At 45.3% G+C, this 27795-nt stretch overlaps 3 protein-coding genes across 4 annotated transcripts; 1 reads left to right on the top strand and 2 right to left on the bottom strand.

The window, feature by feature from the left end:
* Nucleotides 1-3330: 3330 nt before the first annotated feature.
* On the top strand, nucleotides 3331-18187 carry LOC110982232 (uncharacterized). 2 transcript variants are annotated; one of them, XM_087140635.1, is made up of 3 exons: nucleotides 3331-4275; nucleotides 15632-15940; nucleotides 16490-18187. In XM_087140635.1, exons 1-3 carry the CDS (start codon nucleotides 3810-3812, stop codon nucleotides 16978-16980), a joined length of 1266 nt encoding a protein of 421 aa, XP_086996761.1. In that variant the 5' UTR covers nucleotides 3331-3809; the 3' UTR covers nucleotides 16981-18187. The 2 variants fall into 2 exon arrangements, with proteins under 2 accessions (XP_086996761.1, XP_022096205.2); XM_022240513.2 differs by lacking the exon at nucleotides 3331-4275 and adding an exon at nucleotides 13994-15080.
* A 2209-nt stretch (nucleotides 18188-20396) lies between these two features.
* On the bottom strand, nucleotides 20397-22337 carry LOC147798195 (uncharacterized). Its single transcript, XM_087141208.1, has one exon. The coding sequence runs from the start codon at nucleotides 22335-22337 to the stop codon at nucleotides 20397-20399; it is 1941 nt and encodes a 646-aa protein (XP_086997334.1).
* LOC147798194 (uncharacterized) lies at nucleotides 22337-25940 on the bottom strand. The gene is made up of 3 exons (XM_087141207.1): nucleotides 24290-25940; nucleotides 23331-24133; nucleotides 22337-23104 (listed from the first exon to the last, which is right to left on the bottom strand). Exons 1-3 carry the CDS (start codon nucleotides 25938-25940, stop codon nucleotides 22337-22339), a joined length of 3222 nt encoding a protein of 1073 aa, XP_086997333.1.
* Nucleotides 25941-27795: the final 1855 nt, after the last annotated feature.

Here is a 27795-nt window from a genome sequence, read left to right as displayed (position 1 = left end):
GTGTAGAGTGTTTCTCACCTGCAGAACGCTGTGCGGTGAGACCATGGCAACGCCGCAACCATTTGAAAAATCCTGGGTGTCGCTAGGATCTTTTGGGGGAGAGGGGGTGGCAAAGTGCTTTTTCAGCCTGACATTTGCGAGGATGAACCTACCAGCAACGAACTGATGAACCATTACCAGTGGTCTTTTTTTCAAGTAACATTCACTTCCATCTCCTTTTATCATTTCTTTTTTTTGGGGGGGGGTCTTTTTTTTTCCTTTTTCATTTCCGTTGTGTGTGTGTGGGAGGGGGCGCCCTTGCCCCTGTTGGTGACGCCCATGTGAGCATGATGACCTACTTCACTTTCCTCAGCCTTGCACTTGATTCCAAATGTAAGTGCATTTATGTAATGTTGGTACAATAATATTGGTACTTTCATTTACAGCTTTTCCCCTTATCCGAGGTGTATATTTATAAAGGAAAAAAGCTGTAATTAAAAATTAACATCTCCCCGGCGCAAAGTACATCCTGAAATACAATAATATTACAATAGCGGCATATTTTGGGTTCACTGGAAGAGGAAGAAATTGCACTTTGCTGGGCACCTGTGGCTGATTGATTATTATTTTCCTTTGAGTTCAAGCACGTTTCGGTTTGCATCAATAACGGCCGAGACAAATTTATGAAAGACCACATACATTCACCCTTAACAATTAATTCACTGCTGTTTCGAGCCGGTTGGCAGCGTCTCCGTGAGATCGGCGGGAAAGGCACGATTTCCCGTGTACTTTCTGATTACCCATTAACCGCTATGCAGCCTGTGACTGCCGGCTTCCGCCTCTGTACTGCGCGTCTAGCATCTAACCTCCCTGTCGGATTAATCGAGCTTTTTTTCCCCGCTGAATATCTCGGTATCCAAGATGAGGCTGAAAAGAGGCGGTCTCAACACTGACTTTACAGAGAAAGTGGAGTTCACCAAAGCTCGCAGGCCAATTTTGCTTGGAGCATAATGCACAAATTAACTAATATTAACTTCCTCAGGGTGTGCGAAAACATTTTCGAGTTTGAGGATTGAGGAGTGTTAAAATGAATGATGACTGCGAAGACAAGGTGTAAGCTAGAATTAGGAATGATGTACGCGTAGGCCTAAGCCCACACTGAAGAAAAGTTGTGTTGTGGAAAAAATGGTTCATGTTTGTGCCAACTCATTGGGCTCTTGCTCTATGATAAGATGACCTGCTACATCTAGTTAGGGAAATTGAGTTATAATACCGCCTCGAGCAGAAGCACCGTTGAAAAGAGCCATATTGGTCGGGAGTGTTTTGTTGGTTGCGATGCGACCGTAACGCGTGCATTTCAGTCGGCAGTGAACCAGGGAAGTTCAGTTCCGACCAAAGGAGCCCCCTGGCTAAGAAAATTGTGCCCTCTCTTGGTCCAGCTCGAGTCTCATACTAACTAATGTCTCGATCTTGAGGAAGGCGTGAGACCCGAAGTTACCTTCATGTGTGAACCCCTTGCCGCTCGTACTGGAAAGATCACCTGGAATGAACTCGCTGAAGCATTAGTTGTGACCATTCACATGCTTTTAAGTTCGGTCGACGAAACGATAACGCCCTCTGTTGAGTTGGCTGTCAGTAAGACGTAGTAAAATGTAATTGAGAAGCTCGCGGTAAAGGCTTCCGAGATGTTACCTGCAACGATAAGTCTGCATTTTTTGTTCTCCGTTCTTTTGCCCATCAGAATACACGGTATTCGATGTAAATCATCAGTTGAGATGACAATCAAGTCATTGGCAGATGTCATGTCCAGTCGTGTTTAATTCCGGGAATCTCCTATCGCAGTGCGCTTCTCTTTTAGGCCCTCTGGACCGGAACTCAGCAATTTTTCGATAGCTATTCCTGAACGAATGGTGCTTGTTTGCAATGGCTTCGTACATTAGTTACATACATCGAAATGCTTACCGCTATCGGTGTGGGTAGCGGGGGGGGTGCGGTGCCCAGCATTTATACCTAATACATGTGACATATTTTCAATCCATACATATTTCAATCCTTAGAATAATCAACGAGATGTGAATCAGCTCAGAGAAGAAACAGGGAAAAGTAACGATACCTCCTCAAAAACCAAAAAACAACCCCCGCCCCAAAAAAGGCGGGGGGGGGCTCTGGTTCCCCTGTTGTATTTTTCACGAAGGGTAGAAATTAACCACGCACTGTTGTCTTTGACAGCATGCAGACATCTGTCTTCCATAATACACGCAATGACCGCTCCAAGTAAACCTTTTCCATAGCTGCTGTCGGTGAACAAGTTTGGGCTGGGGACTGAACAGTGTTTCCCGTGATGACGGGCCACCCAGAGCTGATAATATTAGAAAGAGTTGTGACATGAGTATCTCGATCGTTGGAACCAACATGGTGGATTATGCGTCAATGCACATGGACTTTTAGCACACAGTAACTGCACGCTGCGGCACACACATAACGAGCAGTCATTTTGGTTCCTAAGGCTGAAGTTGGTGCTACATGCAAAGTTATGTGGACATCACGTCAACAGTACCACTCGTGGTCCAAAAAAACATGCATGATTTCTTGCTGAACTTTTCAATACTTTTAACCCACGAAAGATGTCAAGTAGTTCTTATACATTGATAAAGATGCACAGACACGTCTCTGTAGGAAAACCTTATGCAGAGACACCTTTAACTGGTTTCCTCCCAATATTTTACTATAGCAGTTTGAAGCAAGTTTGGAGGTAAAAAAAAAAGATTCTTCTAAACTATTGGGCGCAACAAGAGCAGTCAACCATTGCCAGTTAAAAGGCCATGGAGATCAACATTTCCGATTCTATGTATCTTCATTGTTACCATTGTATTGTGTGCCCACGGGAATGTTTAATTGTTGTCAAAGAACATTGGCTGGAGACATGAGTTGCAAATATGCTCCCTTGTTGGGTCAGCAGCAGTGACATATCCCCCAGGGGAGGACAAGTTGCCCTTCCCCATCCCCACTCCCGAAACATGTTGTCATTTCTATCAGTTCTATTTTTTCCTCCTGTCAATTTTTGGTATAAATTGAAAGCACCATCATTTTAGAAACGGTAATACATTTATACCACCTATTTGGTTACTCTACGATTCTTTTAAGGATTTCAGTGTTGGTCAAGCGTTTTTAAATCAATTCCACCCCCCCCGGCCAAGACGGTGACAGACAACGGTCAGTAACTGAGCATGTGAATGCAAGTATATACCCCTCACTCCAACGGCCGCCTTCTCTGTAGCACGCGCTACACAGCGCTAGTTGTTTGAACGAGCATCATGCACATTATGGATCAGGGTGGGTCGTTGTCGCGGGGTTAAGGGGGACTAGCTCATCATATCGCTTCGTCGTGTGTACGGCAGTGAACCTGTGTGAGGCGACAGCTCAGCGGGATTAACGCTGTGCACACGGCATGGTTGAGGTTCCAACATGACCCTTCATCAGAGCGTGTTTTTATGCACTAGCTCGGGTCTGTGTCTGTTTAGTTCCGTTTACACTGTGTGTAGCCCGCCATGATACGTGATGCGCCTGTGCTTAGCGTTCGCGGTTAATGCACTGCATTTCATTTTGTTATGAAACTGCATTGACGTATCGGCCAAGTGCTAAATACTACCCTGTAGAATTCAAGGTTGATATAGAGACCAGTGTGAATGGTTTTGGATCAAAGCATCTAATCAGTGATATGTGTATAGCTTTTATTCCCGCCAAGTGCTTGGTGGACATTTCAGCGGTATTAGAACAAGTTCACAGGGAAATCAGTCTGATCCACGTGGTCACAGCGCTGAACGACAGCCATGGCTCAGATTCGGATACGCGGAGGGGACAGCGTGCTGCTCAACAAACCCGTGCCGGCCCCGTCCTCACGCGGGGCCAACTGGAACCACGAGGAGACTCAACTCCTGGTGGACGTCTGGAGCGGGGAAAAGGGCCACTATCTGACCGCCGGGGAGGCCGGGCCGGACGCCTACTTGACCAACAGGGCCATCTACGCCAAGGCCGACAAGAGGCTAAGGCAGATGGGCTACGAGCGGAGTAAAGCCCAGATTGGGTTCAAACTGAAACAGCTCAAGGCCAAGTACAAGGGGGTTGTGATGGACAGGCAGGGGCCAGGGCGCCTGGCCGGCCGGCACGGACCAGCTCAGTGGGAGTTCTTCGAGCAAATCGACGGCATCTTTCGGAGATCCAAAATGGCCGCCAGAACGAGTGCGTCGACCGAGGGCGCAGGCACCAGCGAGGCACCGGGAACCAGTCTCAGTCAAGGTAGGTGTATAGGGGTGCAGTGTCCCAATTCAAGGAAAATTCTCCGCCTGGCCGAGGCGCAGAAAAAGTACCCCCAGAGATTGTTTCGAAAAGAGGGGTCTGTTTGGGCCAGGAAATGGTGGAATTGTGTCAGTATGGCCCAGGATCATCTCTGTAGATTCAGGGGCACCCATCTGGGGGCAAAGCAGACAAAAATGGGATTGAAAATTAGTCAGAAGAGCCCCAGGAAGGTGAGGGATGTCATTTGAAAAATGGCCGCTGGGAGGGCTTGGCAACATTCACTTTTTGGGGGGTGAGTTTGTTTTGGGCGGATAATTAAAAAATTCATTGGTTAACCTACTAAAAATTGAAAATCAAATGAAATCTGAAGGACCAAGCAACACATTGTTTTTTGTTTGAGAGGCCTCAGGGACTTCAGTTGCCTGCCATGGGGCTCCAAACTTTGTTGATTTTACACTATTTTCAATGGAGCTTGAATTAGTTCAGTGCACCCATAGGCTTTAGATTAATTTATAGTCACTTCGCCCCATTTCCACTCCACCCCGTCCGTGCTCGAGGGTGTTACAAGCACAAGCCTCTTCAAAGAATGGTCGAGAGAGGAGTTCTACAGACGGCATGGAGCTATACGTGTTTCTAGAAAACTCAACGGCATTCATTTAATTAGTGTCGACTACGTTGTCCATGGTGAATTATTACATATGGTTGGACTAGTATTGGGTTTATTTCTCATTCTCTTTAAGTTTATTTCAAAGTGATACACAACTCTGTAGACATCGTTCTGGTAATTGTCGATGCTTCCAGACAGGTGCCCGGGCGCCGATAAACCTCGGCCCGTCGCTTCATGACATCTTGTGGAAACATGCTCGCTTCAAGTACGGGCAAAACTGTGAAATAAACTCATGAACACAGAAAATACACACACAGACAAGATACTAAGTTTTGTGAATTAACTTGAAGAAATCTTTCAACATGTGTTTGTTTTTTTCGATGCGTGAGGTCACGTGCATGTACAATCTCCGTGGGATGAATAGACGATGAAAGAATTTCAAGATTAGCGCCGTCTGCGCACATCCGCATCGTAATCAAAGCTGTCTGTGTTAAACCTCGTCGCGCGCCCGCGGAGTCGACACAGTACATGCAGTATCCGGTTCGTAAGTGTGATACCACTTAAGTTTAAACCACGCCCACTGCACACTAAATACACGGCCATCGCAGGTACGTTAGTTCGCGGTAAATTGCCATTGGTTTTTCTTTTGATTTTACGTGTCGAGTCATTCTGAACGACTCTTCAACAAAAATGTGCAGCCTGAAAAGTCTGAATTTAACATACCTTTGTGTATTTTGTGTCTTAACTCCTTACTTTCAATCGTCTGATCGTATTAAGAATTGAAGCTGACACATACAGCCTCGTTTTCAAACGCGGAAGTGCGCAGATCGACGCCAAAAGCGTCGTATTGGGATCCCTCTATAGACTGGTTTCCACACTCCATCATGCATTCTTTTGCATGGGTGCGGCGAGGCGGGAACTAGCGCTTTGTGCACGTGTTTTTACCACAGCGACAGCAAAACAAGAGAACATATAATATTAAAAGAAGCTGCTTTTCACATGTTGCATATGTAACTGGGAAAACATGTAAACACAGGCATTATAATGAGAAAAAGGTTGGTCTGAGGTGTTTGTAAAGACAGAAAAGTCGTTTTATCGTTCTTATATTTATGAAATTTGTGTTGTCTAAGTTACCAATAAAAATGTTAGGGTCTCGCTGAAAAATTAGGGTCGGTTGGGAAATCGGAAGTATTTTTTGTTTTGGCCTTTGCAAGTTAGATTCTCCGACCGTTATTTGGTCACTAAAACGTCGACGTTATTTTTTGTTGCATTTAGACCTATGCCTCTGTTACTAAAGAACGGAATGAACGATAATCGGTGAGGCCGCGAAGTGGAAATGGACCGAAGTGGAAATGGGACTAAGTGACCGACACCTGGTGCATAGTACTCTGTAATGATCAATTTCCACTACCACGTTGTAAATATGACATATCGGCGGTGGCCCGGGGGATGGGATGACCGTTGATTGTGGGATGGGGGGAGGGGCTGGAAATCATGTGACAATGTCATAATAAAATTGCTTTTCGCGGGATACTTGCATTGTTTCTGATGTTTAGAAATTCCCTAATATTATGGTCATGCCTCCTTCTAAGATTGACCGGGATGGCAATTTTCCATTTTTTCATTGATGATAATGAAATCAATTTAAGACAGGCGTGAAAGAATACAGAGAATGATACTACCTTTACCGTACGAGGGATTACCCTTGCAATGTGTAAGTTACATCGGAGAAGTGACATAACAAGTGGCTGGCCTTTTGAAAACTAAGCTTTGCCACTGGCACTGGGCAAATCCTATACCAAGATCTAGTTGTCTATACTAGGTGAGCAAGCTCTGGTGCAGAGTGTGTGGGAAGAACTGCTGTCCCCTGGAATCGAGATCGAAGCAGCGAGGTCCATCCATCTGGATTTCTTTCGTTTGACTCGAGACTGCAACTATACACGTTTGTAATTTGAACCATGAGAGCGAGTTCCAAATCCCCCTCCCCCCCTTGACACGACCTGCAACAAAATGATCGGATTATGAGGGACGAAGGAGGATGGTCGGACAAGCAACTATCTCAAAAGTGATGCTTTGGTCTTCCTTCTGCATCTGCTGCAGCGTAATCTTGGGCTGTGCACCTTGCGTAATCTGAATATCTGGTTTCAGGTTGCACAGGGAAGTCCGTGATTGATGCTTGGCTCAATTTATTGCCATGGAAAGGATGGACGACCTGGCTCCACTTAAATTCAATGGGCGTTAGGGGACGAAGCAACCATTTTATGAATGCAAATGCTACTGATAGAGTGCTAGTGTCAATGCAGACTCGTTTCTTGGCACATTTCAATCTGCAGTGATGGCGTCACCATGCCACAGTTGGTCAACGTGAGGGATTCATGCGCGCTGCATCCCCCCTCTTTTTCTATAAGCAGGGACGAGAGATGGGAGAATTCATCATGACATGGCAGAGGCGGGAGCTTTCATCAGCAAGCCGAGAGGAATTATGACGGACCGTAAATCCTTTTTAAGATCGCATGTATGCAGTATTAATGGAATTGTATACACTTGGGATTCGCGCGACTCGAGCTTAAGCCTTACACTAAAGTGGATTAGCTTGTCCTGTGCTGCGTTGCTGTTATGTCGTTCTCTCTTGTCAAGTTAAATATGATGAGAGTCGAGAGACCTTTGTGTGAAGATACCAAGCTTTTTACCTCTGAGAAGAGTTCGGTATGATTTGTTGCTATGTCCTTGCCTTAAAGCTAGGTTGCATGAATGTGCGTCCCGCCTGTGGTAATTAGAGTGTAATTGATATTTAAAACGACGCTCCTCGCACGTAGAGGCAACCTTTGTGTTTTTCGAAGGAGGTAGCCACCACGTGGCTGTTGTATACATGTAGTTTGGCATCCTGCCCGCTAATTTCTGAAAGCAATATACATGTATATATATTTTTTTTGTGGGAGTGGCTGGCACAGATGGCAAAACCCAATATTTCTAAACGGAACGGTTGCTTCCAGCCGCTTTTCATCAGCCACGTTCATGGAACATCAGCAGGGAAGTTCTGTACAGATCCTGGGCCTTGGACGTCTGTCAATGTCCTCGCGTGGGGGTGGAGGTTGAAGTCAAGTACGCCACCTTAAGCGTAACTCCCTCTGTAAGAAGAACAGATGCCTGTTTGATGCTGTTTTTCTGCTTTTAAGTGGAGGGTTAGGCCTACTATGGCACATATAGTCCATCGTTTTGACAGGATGCAATTACAGTTCTCTTTTCATGAAAGTTCCTTAAGTTAGTAATTAATCAGTCACAAGCTCTCTAAAGTGTTGGGACGTCCCGGTGAGGTGTATTCTTTGCAGACCAGTAAAACGAGACTGGTTGAGATTGGTTTTGCGCGTGTGCGTGGATCATTATTGTACCGGTAATTATTTCCTGCAATATACCCTTTACCATTTTCCTTTCAAGAGTGTGAATGCATGCCACCCATGACAGCGACGAATTGCACGCAATCAACGCCCTTAATCAAGGAATCTGATATCGTTTCCGAGCATCATGTCTTCCTGAGTTCCTGCATAATTTAGTATCCCTTTGAACGAGCAACTCTCCGGTCGCCTAAGATTTGATTTTGTTAGGCCGCCGACCGCGCGGATCGGTGCTTCTTGAGTCACTGGCCTGTGCTTCTACCTCGAGGGCATCTTGTCCAGGTCAGTCTCTGTCTGGGTATATAGTCTGGGCATCGTCTGTGTTCCCTTTTTTTTTTTTTTTTTTTTTTTGCCTCTCTGCCACAAGTGCCAGTCCGAAAAAAATGCATGTATCTGTTTACCCCACGACAAGGTAGATTGTGCCCAATAAAATGCACTGTAACAAAAAAGTTGGGTCAGACAGTGTTGGGCATTTGTTATTTGCCCAACCTTGGTTAAAGCTACCACATTGTTGGTTAATTTCCATCACTGTTGGTCAAACATTGACCAACGATTAAGAAGTTTGATATTTACACAGACATTGGGCAAAATATCAACCCATAAGTTGACGATCCTTTTCACAGTGTGAAAAAACGTATCCCCATTTAATCAAAAATGTCCAGAAAAACGTATCGGTAGAATAATTTGATATCGCCATATTTTCTATAATGCTGAATCAATTTTGCCTATCTGATGTTTTTAGCGCTTCAAGTCGGTGCTAATTCACCTGTGAATTGTTTTGCATTTGAATAATTTACCGAAAGTTTTTAGAACCTCCAACCGAAAATCTAATCTACGAAAGAATTAATCCAAAATGGTATCTCCCTGCAACTCAAATCTAATATTCCAAGACCGAAGCGAACATCGAGTTTTAATGAGATTTTCTTTCCAGGTAATTTCGTGCAGGTGCCGCGGTCCCCACATCGCTTTACAGCCCATCCATTATACCGTGAATGTGATCACGCGACGTTGCCGCGATGACTCCGTGCGCCTGCTCTTTGTTCTCAAAACTCGGACTTAATTTCAGTTCCTAATGTCCACAATTCCCAGAGCTATGAAGGAACTTTCTAACGGCCAATTCCTGACCCATGAGCTTTGTTTCTGTGTCTTGTGTTATTCGTCTTTCTCTGTCGTGATAAATGAATGGCGTTTGGAGCCGCGTGCGTCCACGGAGGAGCAGGGCCTGGAGATTTGATGTCAGAGCAATTGCGGCGACGGTTCATCAAAGTCAAAACTCGATTCCTGTGTAAATTCGTTTTTTATTAAGAGGCAACGATGGATGGCCGACAACCAGCGTCTTCGATGCGAGGCAAAGGCCGCAATCCTCTTACCTGAACACGCATGCAAGAGAGCAATAACCGGGAACTCCACAGAAAAAGATATTGCCTCAAAAGCAAGGCATGTGCGTTCTTTATTCACAAAGACACTCAAAGGCGCTGCAGGGACTTTATATTCTACCCACAATAACGGGATTTGCGTAACTCACTAAAGTTCTCAAAAATGGATTCACCAAATTTTTCGTTTCACGTTGGAATGACCAAGCGTTGCACAGATTCCATTCTAGTTGTAAAATCTCATTTTTAATGTTCTCTTGGCCACACTCAATATCCCTCCGAAATCCATGCACGTCAGTGGTGGCGAATTGTCACTGTCATGTGTCGTGGCCGTTGGGGACGTGTTTATGTGAATACACTGATCGCCGAGCGGCATGAAACCTGCCAAGATTTGACATGCATACCACTAAAATTTTGTAAATTTATCTCATATTCCCTCGGCTCATCAGTAACATATAACCTACCGGTAAGCCTCTGGGATCCATGGAGATGTGCCTTCCAGTAACGGCTATGCATTTGGAATTTCCTAGGGGACAACTTCTTTTGTTTTTTTCTTGGACAAATATTATGAACAGGTTGCACGAAATACCCCCGATGATTACATTTTACTATTCCATCGCAAAAAAGATGGAAATTTTTGGAAAGTTGCTTTCTTCAGACAAGAGTGCCTGTCACTGGCTCATTGAAGTGTTGCATCGGGAGGGAGTGTTTTTTTTTTTTTTGAGGTGGGGATCTGAAAACGACTGTCCAGATTTGTTTAGCCATAGTTCAGTTTAGTGCTGTCTCTCTTTTCCTAAGTAAAATATGCCACTAGTGCCTTAAATAGTCATCAATGTGATTTGTTAAGCTTTCCCACGTCAGAATAACCAGTGAAAATTGAAAACCAGGGTGAAACGAGGCGCTCGTAAGGCCCATTAATAACAAAACCCTAATCAACCCAGTAAATCAGAAACCCCCTTGCCGATATTGAAGAAAAAAACACGAATTAATTCAGTAGCCTAAAATAGGAAACCTGAATTTGCTGATCAAACTGTCAGTTCTGGGAAGATCTCTGGTTTCTCACTGGCCGCTTTCAGAGGGCCAGTGCCCGGCCCGATTCACATCCGACTATGCCATTGTTTCAACCTCCACAATTAAGGCAATATTTTGATCAGGTATAATGCCGTGGTCTAGACACACAGACGCAGCGGCCGTTGAATGCAATCGCGAATGTTCCATTAGCTTTATTAGATAATTGCGATTTCGCCCTCTCGTCTCAAAAGTAAGATCCGTTCGGAGGGCTTTTCTCCTTTTTTTTTCCAAGTTAAATTTGAGACCCTTTCGTCGCCAATTGCACCTGGAGCGTATTACGAGTCGATATCACTTTTCATTGCCGACGTGGGCTTATTTTTTTATTTTTAGCAGCCAAATGCTAAGGTCAACGTCCAGTTCCACTTTTTCTGTTTCTAACAGGATTAGGATGAGAGTGGCCACATCCATATCTGTTACATTTATCCAATGAACGCGTTCATCACGCAAAGTGGCCATGTCAGTTTGGGCTGTCCAGCATGTGGTCGAAATGGCCAGATATTTTTCTTTCTGCAGCTGGATGGAGCTTGCTGGTCGCATCGAGCCACCCAAGCCACTGTTTCCAAAGCTGTCGGCACTCAACGTTTTTTCTCCCTAAAAGTTCCGATCGAATTTGAGCCGCAATAACGCCACCTATACGGCTCAAAGATTACCGAGACGCCGTGCTCACGGTGTGACTTTCCAGATGTTCTATTGCAAATATACGTGTGCCTTGACCTTTAAAATTTCAATTTACTTCAATGACGCGAGCAAATGCCTACCCATATTTGTCATATTTATGCCCACTAAGGTTCACACCGAAATGCCAGCTATACATTTTTGGTAGCAGCTAACATTTTTGTTAAGCAACTACATGTATACGTTTTCTCGATCAATGCCATTTCACAAGAAATATCGACCCGTTTAACGCTTGGGCCCGGCAGGATGTGATTTATTTAACGTTCCTTGATAGCTACATTAAATTTTTAACGTGAAAAAGTATTGTTCATATTGTTTGAGCAGTCAGTTAGGCCCCATGTGTTGATTCAAATTCAACGAGTCGTTCTTCTCATTCAAATTTGCCAGACGCCACGGGAATTGGTTGATTCTGAGTTCAATTTATTCGACGATCTCGTGCATAAGATATACCTGGTGTGTGTTTGCCTAATATCAAAGTGGATTTTCCAGGAAAAGACTACTTCTTGTGAATAAATGCATTGGGAAACAAAAACAACTTGAAACATTAAGCCTTTGGTTATCTGTGGCATATCCTTCCTGCTTTGTATTTGCACCAATCTGGATTTTCCAGGAAAGAAAAGCGGAAATGGACAGGGAACTAACAAAGTACTTTGTATAGTGTTTAACAAAAACGATTGCCCAGCCAATATTTCCCCTTTGTTAACTTTTCGTTTGGAATGGTCAGAATTTTAAACAAAAGGAAACTGAATAGTACCAGTACGCACACTCTCGAGAAAAAAAAAATCTGCATTGATTTCAATCTAATGCAATTTAAATTACCCAAAGAACAGTATCGTGATAAAATAAATTTCTCAAATCAAGACAATATTTATGAAATATGATTTATACCATTAAAGAAAGATGCACAACACCCGATCAATGAAACCATATCACATCCAAATTTAACACTTATTGTTTGAAAAAGATTGATCATAAACAAAAAAGAAAACATCACACACAATAAAACTCCCTGCCGCCTTGGTTAATCTTACAACTTGTGAAAATCGCGATATTAATGTCTATATTAACGAACAGACCGTCTAAAAACACGCACTAATGTGTGCACGAAACGAATATTAATGTGATGTTTCGAGAAAGAAACCTCAGTGTGAACCAGACCGAAAAACGTGAATCAATTTACGCGTGTTGATGAAAATGAACGCCTTTTTGCTGACATTGCTCGGGAAAACTGTACGTTTTTGCACTTGGTCAGCAATAAGAATCGATGCTAATTAAACCTGCCAACTCATTTCTGGGCAAATTAAGGGCAACTAATTTTGTGATCTTCGTGGTTTTCCCCCATAGCGGTCAGCAATCCTAAATATAACTGGGGAAATATTTGACATTCTGTTCAAATGTTTCTGGTGGGATATCGATGAGAGTGGCACGTCAACTTTGATGTAACCAAAAACTGCGTGTTCCTTATTATTATTATGATGCAATTTATTTTCACGTACCAGAAATTACGTGTAAGCGAGGCTCTTTTGTGGCGTTGTGCTGTGTCTCTCCCTTTCATGTTACATGAGGGCGCCATTCACAACCAACGGGCAGAGCTGTTTGAGTTTATAGCGAGTCGCGACATGGGTGTCTCAATTGTTGAAACCGAAATGATTAATTATGCGTCAATGCACATGGGGGTGCAGTGTCCCAATAAGGAATATTCTCCGCCAGGCCGAGGCGCTTAAAAAGTACTCCTACAGATTTTTTCGAAAACAGGGGTCTGTTTTGGGCCAAGAAATTGTGGGATTGTGTAAGTATGCCGTAGGATCATCTCTGTAGATTCAGGGGCACCCAATGGAGGGCAAAGCAGACAAAGTGTGATTGAAAATTTGTCAGAAGAGCCCGAGAAAGGAGAGGGATGTCATTTGAAAAATGGCTGCCGAGAAGACTTGGGAACATTCGCTGGGGGGGGGCGGTGAGTTTGTTTTGGCGGATAATTAACAAGTTCATTGGATAACCTAGACTAAAATTTGAAAATCAAATGAAATCTGAAAGCTTTATTTGAGAGGTCTCAGGGACTTCAGATGCCTGCCATGGGGCTCCAAATTTGGTTGATATTTCACTGTTTTCAAAGGAGCTAGAATTAGTTCAGTGCACCCATGGACAATTAGCACACAGTAGCCTCATGCTGCACTGCACACATAAGGAATAGCCATTTTGCTTCCAAAGTCTGCAGTTGGCACCTCATCATAGTTTAATTAGAATTCAAATTGTAGGAAATGTTCTCACGCGCGCAACCTCACCGAAAAACGCAGGGGATTTTTCCGTTCGTTCCATGATTTATATGGTTGGAAACAAATCATGCCAAATCAGCAGAACCCTTCCTTATTCACAATAGTGCGCCTCCAAGAGTTTGCAACGCGTTGACCAATTACAGTGCGTGAAATCTGTCGACCCAATGTGCGTTTGGAAAGGGTCGACAGATTTCGCGCATTGTGATTGGTCAACGCGTTGCAAACTCTCGGAAGCGCGCTATTGTGAATCGCCCGAATTGACTGGAATTCATATTTTTTTTTACTTTTTATGGGTTGATTCAATAAACTTGACTTAAGAATTTTACTTCTGTGAACATGAGATTAAGGTAATTATTACGTTTAGAAATTGCCCTGCTTCTTTAGAATATAAGCCTAATGTTCAAGCTTTCAAGAGCTCTTCTTACCCGAGGATAAATGCCCTGATTCCCTTTTGCAGGTTTCCCAAGGGAAGCCAACTACTTTGGTCCTGTACGTGTACGTACATACGTGTACATGTAGGTCTGTGAGTCAGGCACATGAGCGATCGTCGTGCATTCACACATGCACGTACCCACAATGTTATTCCTGAGGCACAGAGATCAGACGAGGTCACACGGAGCACCTCCCGCCATTAGCAATGCGCACTGTGTGAGACATGCAGACTCGACTGTACACTACAAACACACTCCGACCTGCTAGTGTTTTCATACAGGTTGTGTAGCGCACTGGAGTACTATGTGATTACATGTGGGCAACCCAGGGTGATTTCATCTATGGTTATTTTGACTGTCGGTCAAAATGGCGGCTAGGCGCGCAAAAGAATCCTTATTGTCGGACACCCAGTTCGTTTTCCCAGTCAGCGTTCACGCAAGTGGCGAGGGGAATAGCGAACCGATCGTCCCAGAGGACGGTGTGAACACGAGGCGGAAAGAAGGGTACAGTTTACGCGAGGACCGCAAGCGTTCCTTCGCCGAATTCGACTGTACTGATTCGGACCAGCCCGAGTATCCGTACTCGGACGAAGACGGCGCGACTCCGGTCCCTCGCCCCGCTCGCTCCGTGCCGTCCCTGCTGGATTTTTGCGGGCCGGCCGACGACAGGTCCAGCAGTAAGGTTCGAGTCCGCAATTGGACGCATCCCGAGACCAAGTCGCTGCTGGCCATCTGGAGCGACCCCGAGGTCCAGGCCGAGCTGAAGAGCTCGATCCACAACAGCTGGATCTGGGAGCGGATCAGTGTGCTGATCGGCCAGCGTCACCCGGAGTTCCAGCCACCGCGCACCGCGGCGCAGTGCAAGGAAAGACTGACGTATCTGCGGAAGCAGTACCGGAAGTCGGCCCGACTGCGGGCCCGCGGGAAATGGCCCAATGTTGGAAACATTAAAATTTATCTGGATGAATTGCATAGCGTGCTAGGTGAGGCTATAAACATAATACGGTATCGACTCCAAGTCGTAACGTAGCGCGTTTTTTTAGGCACGGTAGCATAATTCTTTGAAACAGTTTCTTTTGTGTGTTGTTTTACTTACTTCCTGCATGCTCACGTTACGCACATCATGAAAAGTAAATTGGAAAGTAAAATGACACAGTGGAAAAAAAACTCGATTTCAAAAGGTTTTTGGTGCCCTAAAATGGATTGAGTTTTTCTAGATCATTTTTAATTATAGTAGAACAATCCATCGTAACATACTGAACCGTTGGAAGGCCATGTGTTGCTCAATTGATCGCGTTAGGAACTCTTCCGTCAATTTTTTCCTGGCTTTAAGTAAAAATGTTAAAATAACTCTCGAAAAAATATTCGTTTTTAGTCCGAGACGGCGCTCACACTGAGTAGTCAAAATACACATTGCTCATCCTTGATTGCACCTGTACCGCTGTGCTGAGAACGAATGCCTCAGATTGCTCAGTCACCGGCACCCTGAAGAAGACAGCAATAACTCTTTGAAAATTCTTTTCTTGACGCTCAGGGAAACGCTCTCCGGGGAAGTCGAAATCCACAGCGCCTTCAACGGCGTCTTCATTTAGAGCCAGAGCCACAAACTCGGCCTCGCAACCCCCGACGACACCCTCGGCCGTAAAGGCAGCCCTGGCAGCTCGGCCGCAGGCCGCGGAAACGCCTGAGCTGCTTCTCCCGGAGGTTCCGGAGAGCGACTACGATGAAAACGAGGACGACGACGAGGAGGATGGCACCGAGGATTTGGAAGAAACAGACGGGAACGACGTGCAGGACTTCTTCGGTCGTAACCAGTCCCAAGAAGCCGAGGATGATCTTCCAGGTACAGTTTGAATGATCGGAGTCTGTCGCCTCTTTGTTAACGTTCAGCCCAGAAAGGAGACATTCTTCTCTCATACCCTGTCTTCTTCATACGTATGAAACTTTCTTTTTTTTGTGTAACAAACTCTTGAATTGTACGTCAATATTTAAATTTGTTGACAAAGTTATTCATTATTGATAATGGCCCTGATTTTGTTCTGTTGGCACTATTTGAACAAATTACTGGTGGCAGCTAAATATTACGGGAAATGTCAGTTGCATATTGTAAAGTGTTCGCCTGATCTACATAATACTGAAATGCCATGTACATGACTTGGTATTGGGCCAGTGAAACAATCTGTTGGTTTTCCCTTCCTTCAGGAGTAACCTTTGAAATGTTTTGTTTTTTTATTTTCTTTGAAAATGTTTGATTAATAAAGTTAAATTATTCTTAATTATTTCAAGTCAAATCTTATGTTGAACGGGTAAGGTTGAATTACTGGACAGTAACGAAGGACGATTTGAAGACTGTCTGATATATACTTTGCATAATTTTGTACTTTTACCGTAGCTGAAATGCCATCCAACCATGACAAAATTACTGAGCCTGGCCATTCATCGTACAATCCCACCGCTGCCACCAACTTGGCCAAGACAAGCAAGAGGCCTACCTCCTCACGGCGCAACCCTGGGCAACCCCGCGGCCGGCCAAAGGCACCCAGCGGCCCGCCGAGGGACGACCTGACCGTAGCGCAGGCCATCACGGACGCCGTGCAGCGCTTCATCGACCACCAGTCCCACCACCTGACCGAGCAGCACAAGCTCCTGCAGCGCTACCTCAAGTTCGAGCGGGCCAGGATGCGCTGGGAGATGGACATGGAGACGCGACGGATGAAGTGGGAGGAGGAGCGCGAGATGCGAGAGGAGGAGCGGAGGCAGCGGCAGGAGGAGCTAGAGGCCAAGCGGGTTTCGGACAATCGGGAGTTCATGCTGCAGATGGCTGTTGTCTTGGGAAACGGGGAAAGTGGGGCTGGCAAAGACAGTAACAGCTCTAAAAACTGATACATGTACAGCACTTGGCCCAGCTACAACTTCGTGCGACCTAACTGTACATTTACAATCTATTTATTAATTCGACCGTTTTATAGGGACAGGTCCACTGCCCTCTACCTGTTTGCAATAGTTTTCTTTAAATCGTGTTCTCTTCAGGGGTAATTTTCATTCCTCTTGTTTTTATCAGTTAAACACGCATGTTTAAGAAAACCACAATTGAAAGCTAGTCGGATTTGAAAATGTCCGCAATGACTAGGGCTCATGGCTTTAAACATGCACTGGCCACTTAATGCATTTCGGTTCCAACGGATCCTATATTATACTGATGTGAACAGGTGCAGTTTAAGATGGAACAAGGTCACCCGGTGAGGTGTAATTAACATGCAACAGGTCACAGGGACGTCACATCTAAACAGGGGGCAAGTTCGGGCGCGAACTATAGTTAGGCCAGTAGTCAGTGGCTTTTTAACGATGCACATGCGCTATTAACACTCAAACGATGCCAGTCGGCCTAATTTTTTTTATCTCATTGCTTCTCAAAGTTCAGCGTAGGCTGCGATTCTCGTCGCGTACAAGGTCACTGAAATCCCGTACACTTATTTTCATGTGAACGGTTCCCCCTGTAATTATAAATGAAATATGTTATTGGTAACCATTGGTGTGACCATGCCCCTGAGCCTGGTCCTAAACGGTCAACTAGACATGTCTGACTAAACACCGTTCGAGCGCTGTTATTCACTCTATAGTCAACTATAGTCGTCGCTCGGTCTTGACCTTTCATTGGATGACACTTTGCAACAGCGCCATCGTGTGGCCCGGCTCCTCTGGTGCGCGATCCTTAATCCAGATTCTGTAGTCTGTCGTTTCTTCCACCGCCCTGTGCAAAAACTTCACACACCTAGGAAGCGGACATCGCAATCCTCCAGCAGCTGCTTCTTTTTATAAGACTGGTATGGCATTTTCGCACTCGCATGGAATTGCCACTTGTAATCAGTGGCCTAGCAAGTCCTCACTGTTAAGGGGAGCCCTGTGAGGAGAAAAGTGCCGTTGGTTTTGGGAGAATTCTGCGTTAATCTTGGTTTATCCATTGTTTATACTTGTCACCGAATAGAGGAAAAACAAAACAGAATCGAAACTGGGGCTTTAAAGTCATCGATATTCATTAATATGAAAGGGATTTTAAGGATACAGTAAAAACGTTTTGTCTTAAAATGGACCACTCTTCTTTTTTTTCTTCTTCTTCTCTTTCTTTTTTGAAGATTACGATGGCTTATTCGAGGGTGTCTTCGGCACGATATTGGATCAGTGGTCCAGTGAAGGAAGTTCGAGCGAAGTTGCATAACTCATCAAATTGTGACCAGTGAGCATGGGCGTATATCCCGGGGGATGGGGGTATTATATTGCAGTGTTGCAGTACTCGGTACTCGTACTCGAGTACTACTCGAGTACTGTTTTCAGAGTACTCATACTCGGATGTCCAAGTACTCATACTCGAACTACAGTTCTTGTACTCAAGCTACAAAATACTTGGAACTTGACATCCAAAAATTGTAATCGAGCATCAAAGTACTCGTACTCGATTAACAGTACTCGATAAAAAAATCCTTTAAGTTAACTTACCACGCACGGCCGTTGAAATAAGGTACAAAAATATTGACTCCAATGACCCGATATTCGATACGGTTCTGACAACAAGAAGGCCGAACGTGGGACAATTAAGGCATACAACCCATTCGCTGTCTGTGCGCGTACTTAACCAATCATGTACGCAAATTATATTGTGGTACTCCAGAATGATTCCGTGATTTACTTGGGTTCCTGGGTTCCTGGAACTGAAAATTTTAACAACGAACCCAGCACACAGAAAATCACAGGTATGTGAATAATTGAGTCTGGAAAATAGACTTCGCCGCATTGTGTCAACTGCTGCAACGCACGTGTAGTGACCATGACATTGCTTGCCAGATCACTTGTTCTTGTAGCCATGCCATCTGCATTCGGTGTTTCTTTTACACAATGGCAGGTCTTAGAGTCTCTAAATGAAGATAAAACTACTTTTGAATTAGAAGTACTTGTACTTGTACTCGTACTCGGAAGTGCAAGTACTTGTAGTTGTACTCGGAAGCCAGTACTTGTACTCGGCTGGCAAAGTACTCGCCCTGTCTTTGTACTCGGAAGTCAAAGTACTCGGCAGTACTTGGTACTCGGAAAACAGTACTCGACTACAACACTGTTATATTGAACCCCAGCCCAAGCCGACTTTTTCGTGGTAACAAAAACATTAAGGCGGATTTTTCGTAGCATCTAAAAAGGAAGAACTTAAAAGGCCAAATGAGCTGTTTTGATGTAATATTCCGCAGGAATGTAATACATGGTGGAGGTTTACATATATCATGAACATCGCCCCCATATCAGAAGCCCCTTGTAGCCAACTACAGCTACCTTGACAATGAAATTATGATTGGTGCAGCAGGAATGTAATTTCGTCCCTTTGTACAAATACACTTCCTTTATTCATGGAATAATAATGACGATTGGAGCATAGAGCAATTGTAGATATTAGGAGTTACGGCGTATTAAGACAGGAGATTATTATGATGGAGGGTCGGAAGTTGGAAGTCGGAAGTTGAAGTTGGAAGTCTGAAGTTGGAAGGTTTAAGCCGGAAGGTTTTGCTGTAACAAATGAACAAAACTCAAGCTATAACTACGGCACATGTATAAGAAAAGACACATAAATGTAAACTGAAGCAATAAGCTGTCTGAGCAATAAAAACAATATCACAACAATTAAATGTAGACTAAAAGAACTATAAAGTGTACTTACTACGCTGGGGGGTGTTGCCTAACAAAAGTGATCAATTCGGAACTTTGAAACTTGGAGGAATGATGCAAAAGAAGAATAGGGACTTTACTCTATGGGTGTCGGCAACAATATGATGGTCAGTCCAGAAAGGAACTGTGGCCAAAGCACAGTCAGGGTCCTTGCAGGGGGGAGATTTATAGCCTAAGGGTACATGTGGTCTGGAGAGGGAGAGAGTTACTATGGGAACAGCCACCCAGGCCTGGCAGAAAGGTATGCAGAATTCAGGGATCGAGAGATAAGGACAAGGGATGGTCAAGAAAAGTTGGGTAACCAGGTCTAGACTGGGTCTCTACAGTGGAATAAAATAAACATACATGAATTTCTTAAAAAATAAAAGGAAAACTGGTACACGTATATTTAACACATGTAATCAAAATTAATGGTTAAACTTATGTCAAACGCAACGTCCGCTACACCGACCCCGATGACATCTCTCTAATGAGTGTCATCCACGAACTTAAGGACTGTTGTGAGCTAAATCTAACAAAACAGAAACTTGAACTGAAAAAACTAGTAAGCTGGTAAAGATAAGAGCTGTCTACAGTTCTGAGTTTGGCTAGTATCAATTGTCACAAGTTGCTTCAAGAAGACAGATCTTGGCTGTTGGTCTATCATAGACTCCGGCTTGAGTCTTAACTTGCACAGAACGGACACGCCCATCCTTCCCGGGATGTGTAGCCACGATGAGGCCCAAGGGCCATTTGCCCCGAGGGGTGTTCTCGTAGCGAACAAGAACGAGATCGCCGACTTGAAGATTTCGTTTAGGGTGTAGCCATTTCTGACGATGTTGTAGTAGTGGTAGATACTCCTTCAGCCACCGGGTCCAGAACACATCTGCCAGGTACTGTACTTGTCGCCAGCGTCTCTTGTAGAGGTCATTGGTGGTGAAGTGCCCAGGTGGTAGGGATTGACCCGATCGAAGGAGAAGTAGGTGGTTCGGGGTAAGCGGTAGTGCATCCCATGGATCTTCGGACAATTTGGTGATGGGGCGACCATTTACTATCCCCTCCACGGTGCACATTAGAGTGGCTAATCCCTCGTCATCGGTACGTTGTTGGTGAAGTAGACCATTCAGAATGGAACGGATGCTCCTTACTTGTCGCTCCCAGACACCCCCCATATGGGATGCAGCCGGAGGGTTGAATTTCCACTCTGCTTCATGTTGGTGCAGGTAATTGCGGATCTGGTGTTGATTCCAATCTTGTAGTGCTCGTCGAAGTTCGCGCTGAGCTCCTACAAGGTTAGTGCCATTATCCGAGCGAATCTCAGTAGGTTCTCCACGGCGACTGATAAATCGCTGAAGGGCGTTGATGAAAGAATCGGTCTCAAGACTGTGACAAACCTCGATGTGGATCGCTCTGGTGGTGAGGCATGTGAAGAGGCACCCATACCGCTTTAACTCACTGCGGGCTCTCTTCACCATGAGAGGCCCAAAGAAGTCAACACCAACAGTGCTGAATGGTGCTGCCCCATGGCTTACTCGATCATCAGGCAGGTCTGCCATCATCTGGGTTTCAGGAGGTGCCTTTCTCTTCCTGCAGGCTATGCAGCGACGAAGGACGCGCTTGACGGCAACCCGCCCCTTTACAATCCAATACCTTTGGCGAAGCTCAGCAAGGATTCTCTCACATCCGGAGTGACCGAACTGATGGTGGTAATACTCGATGATGAGCTTGGTCACATGGTGGTTGTTCAGCGGCAGGATCCACGGGTGTTTCGCCTGGTGTTTGATGTTGGCGTTGGTAAGGCGTCCCCCGACGCACAAGATTCCTTGGTTGGATGTCATGGGAGACAACTTCTGAAGGTGGCTGGATTTCAGCTGCTCATGGTCTAAAGTAGCCTTCTGGATGTGGCGTACAATCGCGACCTCAGCACTCTGGAGTTCCTTGACCGACAGAGGCTTTCCAGCAAGGGTGTCCGTCTGTTTGAGGGACCTCATGCGTAACAATTGCTTCACACGAAGGACCCAAGCCACGGCTCTCTTTAACTTGTACCAAGACGAGTAGCGGGCAATGAGGTTATCAATAGGATCTGACATCGGTGTGGTATCTGTGGCGTACACTTGCTGTTCCCTTTTAACTTCTGCATCCTGTTGGAGTTGGAGGGATTCAAAGTCTGGCTGAGCTGGCCAGGCATCTTCTTCCTTCAGCAGGAACGAAGGCCCTCCAAACCAGCGGTCAGAATGGACGAGTTGCAGGGCGGTCATTCCCCTTGACACATCGTCAGCAGGGTTCGATGCCGAATCCACATGTCTCCACTGGCTTGAAGTGGTTTGCTCTTGTATCGCGGCAACTCGGTTTGCAACAAAGGTGTGGAACTGCTTGTCTTTGTTTTGCAGGTATTGTAGAACAATCATGCTGTCAGACCACAAGATAGACTCTGCCAATGGTAACTGTATATGGAGCTTGATCAGCTTGTCCAGCTTCACCGCTACAACTGCAGCAGCAAGCTCCAATCTGGGTATTGTTGTTGTCTTCAGGGGTGCGAGCTTAGCTCTAGCCATCATGAATGTGCAGTGGTTGTGCCCATTGGTGTCGGTGATACGCAGGTAGCTGACAGCCCCATAACTCGTTCAGATGCATCGCAGAAGTGGTGTAGCTCAGCCTTGATGGTATCACAATGTGCTGGTTTGATGCATCTGGGAACGCAGACTCCTTCTATCATTGGTAGATCTACCAACCACCGCTTCCACTGCTCCAGTATGACGCTTGGAAGAGGGTCGTCCCACCCGATCTTCAGGCGGCAGAGAGTCTGAAAGATCATCTTTGCCTTCAGGACAAACGGGCTGACAAATCCGAGTGGGTCATATACTGAACTTGTTATGCTCAATAATCCTCTCCGGGTGTCTGGCTTCTCCTTGCGATTGGTATCGAAACCGAAGGTGTCAGTCTCGACCTTCCAAAGTACTCCCAATGCTCGCTCAGAGGGAAGTAGTTCCTTATCCAGGTCTATGGTTGTGACGGCCTTTGGTATTGACTTCAACACGGTGCGAGAGTTACTCAACCACTTAGTGAGTCGGAATCCTCCACGGGCTAGCAACTCGCGTAGTTGAGTGACCAGTCTAGTTGCTTCTTCGGTCGCGACAGATTTTAGACAGTCGTCGACGTAGAAGTCTTGATCTATGGTCTTAATAGTGGCAGTGTCGTACAGGGCATGGTGATCTTGTGCTACATGCTTCAAGGCAAAGCTGGCGCAACTTGGACTCCAAACTCCTCCAAATAAGTGGGCTGTCATCCGGTACATCTGTGGTTGTGACTCCACATCATCTTCCTTCCACCAAAGGAAGCGAAGAGCATCTCGGTCAGGTAAGGACACACGAACCTGATGAAACTACCCTCAATATCAGCCATGAGAGCCATGTGTTCCTGTCAAAAGCGCAGAAGAACCCCGATCAACTTGTTTGTCAGGTCGGGACCTTGGTAGACGGTATCATTCAGTGAGGTACCTTGGTATCGGGCGGCACAGTCAAATACGATGCGGACCTTGCCTGGTTTACCTTGCCTGGGTTTATCATAGGATGGTGGGGAAGGTACCAAACGCAGCCATCTCTTCTGTCGATGTCCTTGGCAGGAACTGGCTCAGCGTATCCCTTCTCGAGCAGATCGTGTATGCCACTGATGTACTTCTCTTTGAGTGAAGAGTCCTTGGAGAGGCGTTTACCCAACAGTTTGAGTCGGTGTTCTGCCATCAACTTGTCATCAGGCAAATGTGGCGGCCTTTCTTTGAATGGAATGTCCATGGTGTAGTGAATCCCATCACGATGTAGTGAGTTCTCCCAAATTGAAAGAACCTTCCTTTGGCTGATGGACATCGTCTCATCACTGCTTGCATTCTGCACGTCATCAATTCTCCAAAATCTCTCAACTTGGTGTTGAAGGTGCACATCTGGTGTCGCAAAGAAAGAAGATGAAGACTTGGGCTCCATGTGCTGTGTTACTGGACCATTCAGGGTCCATCCCAAGGCTGTCCTCATGGCATATGGTTCGCCCTTGGAGCCGGTGCGTACCTCCCTCGGTATCAGTATATCTGGGGCATCTTGCCCAATGAGAAGGTGAACATCATCGATCTTCACATCTGGTATATCCAAATCACTAAGGTGTGGCCAGACGCTCAAGTCTTCCTGTACTGCAAGACTGTTGAGGCCTATGTTCAGATGGGGCCTTGTAAGAACTTCTGGCAATGAAAAAAGGTGGGCGTCGTCAAGGTCGGCTACTTCGAGGTGCACAGTGCTGGTGTGTACCTTGACCTCTTTCTGGTCAAGCGTGGTGAGACGGATGGTATCCTCCTTCCCACAGATGCCTAGATGCCGTGTTAGGTCCTATGAGCAGAAGCTCTGTGTGGAACCAGTGTCGAGCAGGGCGTATGTTTTCACGAAGTGATGTTCTCCATGACCTTTGACCTTGACAGGAACGATAGGTAATGCAACCTTTCCAGGGCCGACCCCAGTGGAATTACAGACAACCGTAGGATTATCTGGAGGTTGTGCCTGGGATGCGCTGGAAGACCCACTTGATGAAGACTGGCTGTCGTCAGCAGCAGACCCTGAGGTGGGAGAGCTGTTCTGTGGGCGCGGGAGGTGCAGGTACTTGTTGTGTTTTTTGCCGCATCCTTGGACTGAGCACACATAGGGCCGTGGGCAGTCCTTACCGAGGTGTCCTGGCTTGTAGCAGTTTACGCAGAGCTTCTTACGCTGCACAAACGCCAGCCGGTCCTTAACTCTGAGCGCCTTGAATGCGTTGCATTGGTTGAGGTGATGGGTCTGTCCACAGCTGGGGCAGGGCTCAAGGGGTGATGAGGTTGGCTTTATTTTGGGTTTGTCGTCAGAATTCGTTGCTGAAGACGTGGTTTGGATGCCAAAGTTCGTTCGTCGGTCACTTGCCTTATTGAACTTTGGCCTGGTGTCTCCCTTGGCTGATCCTTTCTGAGTGATCTTGCCAAAGACAGCGTCTCGAACTTCCTCGGCTGCCGTTGTCACAAACTGCATGACATCATCAATATTTGGGGGTCTCAATTTGGTGCTCTTGATCTTGTGTACCTCTCGTAGCCATCTGGCTCTCAGGTGGTATGGCAACTTGTCAACAATAAGGAGTAGACTGCTTCGATTATTCAGTTCATTGAGATACCCCATGGTGTCGAGGGTCTCTCGGCAACATCTCAAATCGTCAGCGAGATCTTGCAGGGATTGATTGTCGACGACGTTAGGCCTCGTTGTTACCTTGTCAATCCATGCTTGTGATATGGTGTGCTCATCACCATATCTCTCCTTGAGTAGTCGAAGTGCGAGGGCATAGCCCTCTGTAGGTTCCTTCACGGTGCAGCACTGGAGGAGTTTCTTTGCCTTACCAGTGCAATACTGGAGCAGACGCGTCAGTTTTGCACCATCGCTTATTGTCTCCCTTGCGACAGTGTTCTCGAACGCTCGAATGAATGTCCAGTACTTGAGGGGATCGCCGTCGAATGTTGTGAGCTCTGCCTTGGGGAGTTGGAGTGCGTCCACCAGAGATTGTTGATGAACACGCGTGTCACTGATCAGTTCACGTAATAGATTTCCCATGTTGGGTTGGTCTGATGCAGCAGCAGCTGCAGGTGTGGGAACGAGGAATGGTGTTGGTGTATAGCTGGGCTGTGCAGACTGGGATGGGATGTGATCATAATCCAGAGGGCGCTTCGGTGTGGGTTGAAAGGTAGTATTGGGTTTGAAGCACACGTCTGAAGATGCGTCCACAGCCTCAGCATACGTTTTGGCCAGGGCATCAGCTCTGGCGTATTTAACCTTCAGCTCCATTTCACGCTTTCTTTGTTGCAACTCGAGCTGACGATGTTCAATCTCCATTTGAACTCGAAAAGTCTCAAGTTCAAAGGCATTTTGCTCCTCAATGGCCTTGGCCTCCGCCTCAAGCGCAGCCTTTTCTGCTCTAGCTCTTATGTGGGCGCTGGAAGTTGACGACTTCACTGATGAAGTAACTGACCCGGCACGTGAGGGTTGGCGTGATCGGTTACCATGCTGGAATGCAGAGTCACCGACCTTGATGTCATCCTGTCCACTTTCTCCATGTTCTTGTGGGGGATCTCCATCACCAATATTTACATGTTCATAGTTATCCATTGCGATGTAGACTCATAGAATTCCAGTGATCGTACAAAACTAATGTAGCCAACTACAGCTACCTTGACAATGAAATTATGATTGGTGCAGCAGGAATGTAATTTCGTCCCTTTGTACAAATACACTTCCTTTATTCATGGAATAATAATGACGATTGGAGCATAGAGCAATTGTAGATATTAGGAGTTATGGCGTATTAAGACAGGAGATTATTATGATGGAGGGTCGGAAGTTGGAAGTCGGAAGTTGAAGTTGGAAGTCTGAAGTTGGAAGGTTTAAGCCGGAAGGTTTTGCTGTAACAAATGAACAAAACTCAAGCTATAACTACGGCACATGTATAAGAAAAGACACATAAATGTAAACTGAAGCAATAAGCTGTCTGAGCAATAAAAACAATATCACAACAATTATAAATGTAGACTAAAAGAACTATAAAGTGTACTTACTACGCTGGGGGGTGTTGCCTAACAAAAGTGATCAATTCGGAACTTGGAAACTTGGAGGAATGATGCAAAAGAAGAATAGGGACTTTACTCTATGGGTGTCGGCAACAATATGATGGTCAGTCCAGAAAGGAACTGTGGCCAAAGCACAGTCAGGGTCCTTGCAGGGGGGAGATTTATAGCCTAAGGGTACATGTGGTCTGGAGAGGGAGAGAGTTACTATGGGAACAGCCACCCAGGCCTGGCAGAAAGGTATGCAGAATTCAGAGATCGAGAGATAAGGACAAGGGATGGTCAAGAAAAGTTGGGTAACCAGGTCTAGACTGGGTCTCTACAGTGGAATAAAATAAACATACATGAATTTCTTAAAAAATAAAAGGAAAACTGGTACACGTATATTTAACACATGTAATCAAAATTAATGGTTAAACTTATGTCAAACGCAACGTCCGCTACACCCCTCCTCCGTGTTTCAAATTTTCATGGCAAGGCAGGCCATACCCCTACCTTTCCCCATTCCCAATCCTCGCCTCCCCTCCAAAAAAATTTCCGGCACAAATTTACGCCACTGTCAGTCACAAACCAAGTTAAACGGAATCTGTAAAACAAGTGTTGTAAATGATGATTTTGGAACTCGTTTTAACACATGTCCCGAGTAAGTCAATACTGTTGAATAAAGTACGTGTTCTCAATAGAGGTTATGTCTTGCTGGCGTCTCCATCGTGTTTCGTAGGTTGTTTTTGTTATTTCAGTTTAGTTACAACGAATGCACAAAAGGATTTACTCAAGCGTATCCCAGTGCAAAGACTTTTGGGTGAACCCTCGCGAATAGGTCAGAAATATGTCCGCCATGCTATATTATTAAAGTTACTGAAAATATTCTACATTAGAGAGTCCTGATCGAGAGCCATGGAATTGGGGAATTGAAGGAATATGAGCAATTTGGATGCAGTAGGGTCCGAAAGTGGCACTATTTAGCTGTTTTGCAACGGGATGCATTTTCAAAATGGCTGCTTTTCCTGCAGTGAATTTCCCTTCATTTTAGGGGTCGTCTGCTATGGTTGAGAATTTCTGAAAAATTCAGCGATCAACCCACTAAGAATTAAAAGGAAAATGAAAGAAGATATGTCAAATACAATTTTTCTGTCCAGCATGGAAACCTTTGATAATTTTGAGTATTTTTAAAATAAGTTTGAGATGAAAAGATTTATCAGTGGTGTGTATTTGAATTTATTGACAATGATGGCGGCCATGTTGTTTTGGTGGGGATTTAAAAAGTACATTTTCCTCTTTTCTCTGTAAAAAGTTCAAATTGAGGCAAAATACATGTCAAAACATATAATTTTCACTCTGGTACTTTTGAATTCCAGGTTTTTATTGAAAAAGGAACAGAAAAACAAGCACTGTGGTGT

Source organism: Acanthaster planci, linkage group LG09 (genome assembly GCF_054643075.1).
Source record: "Acanthaster planci isolate LZ-2023a linkage group LG09, COTS_SCS, whole genome shotgun sequence".
Classification (NCBI taxonomy): Eukaryota; Metazoa; Echinodermata; class Asteroidea; order Valvatida; family Acanthasteridae; genus Acanthaster; species Acanthaster planci.
The sequence above is the reverse complement of the archived record's forward strand: the minus strand, read 5'-3'. Positions and strand labels throughout refer to the sequence as shown.

What these genes read in the sequence shown, in the direction of transcription:
- LOC147798194 (XM_087141207.1), bottom strand. Translation starts at nt 25,940, where the DNA reads ATGGATAACTATGAACATGTAAATATTGGTGATGGAGATCCCCCACAA. An exon ending in AGATAATCCTACGGTTGTCT is followed by an intron (nt 24,134 to 24,289) that starts GTAATTCCACTG and finishes CACGGCATCTAG; the next exon opens with GCATCTGTGGGAAGGAGGAT. An exon ending in CTATGATAAACCCAGGCAAG is followed by an intron (nt 23,105 to 23,330) that starts GTAAACCAGGCA and finishes CTTTGGTGGAAG; the next exon opens with GAAGATGATGTGGAGTCACA.
- LOC110982232 (XM_022240513.2), top strand. Translation starts at nt 14,465, where the DNA reads ATGGCGGCTAGGCGCGCAAAAGAATCCTTATTGTCGGACACCCAGTTC. An exon ending in TGAATTGCATAGCGTGCTAG is followed by an intron (nt 15,081 to 15,631) that starts GTGAGGCTATAA and finishes CTTGACGCTCAG; the next exon opens with GGAAACGCTCTCCGGGGAAG. An exon ending in AGCCGAGGATGATCTTCCAG is followed by an intron (nt 15,941 to 16,489) that starts GTACAGTTTGAA and finishes CTTTTACCGTAG; the next exon opens with CTGAAATGCCATCCAACCAT.
- LOC147798195 (XM_087141208.1), bottom strand. Translation starts at nt 22,337, where the DNA reads ATGGCTAGAGCTAAGCTCGCACCCCTGAAGACAACAACAATACCCAGA.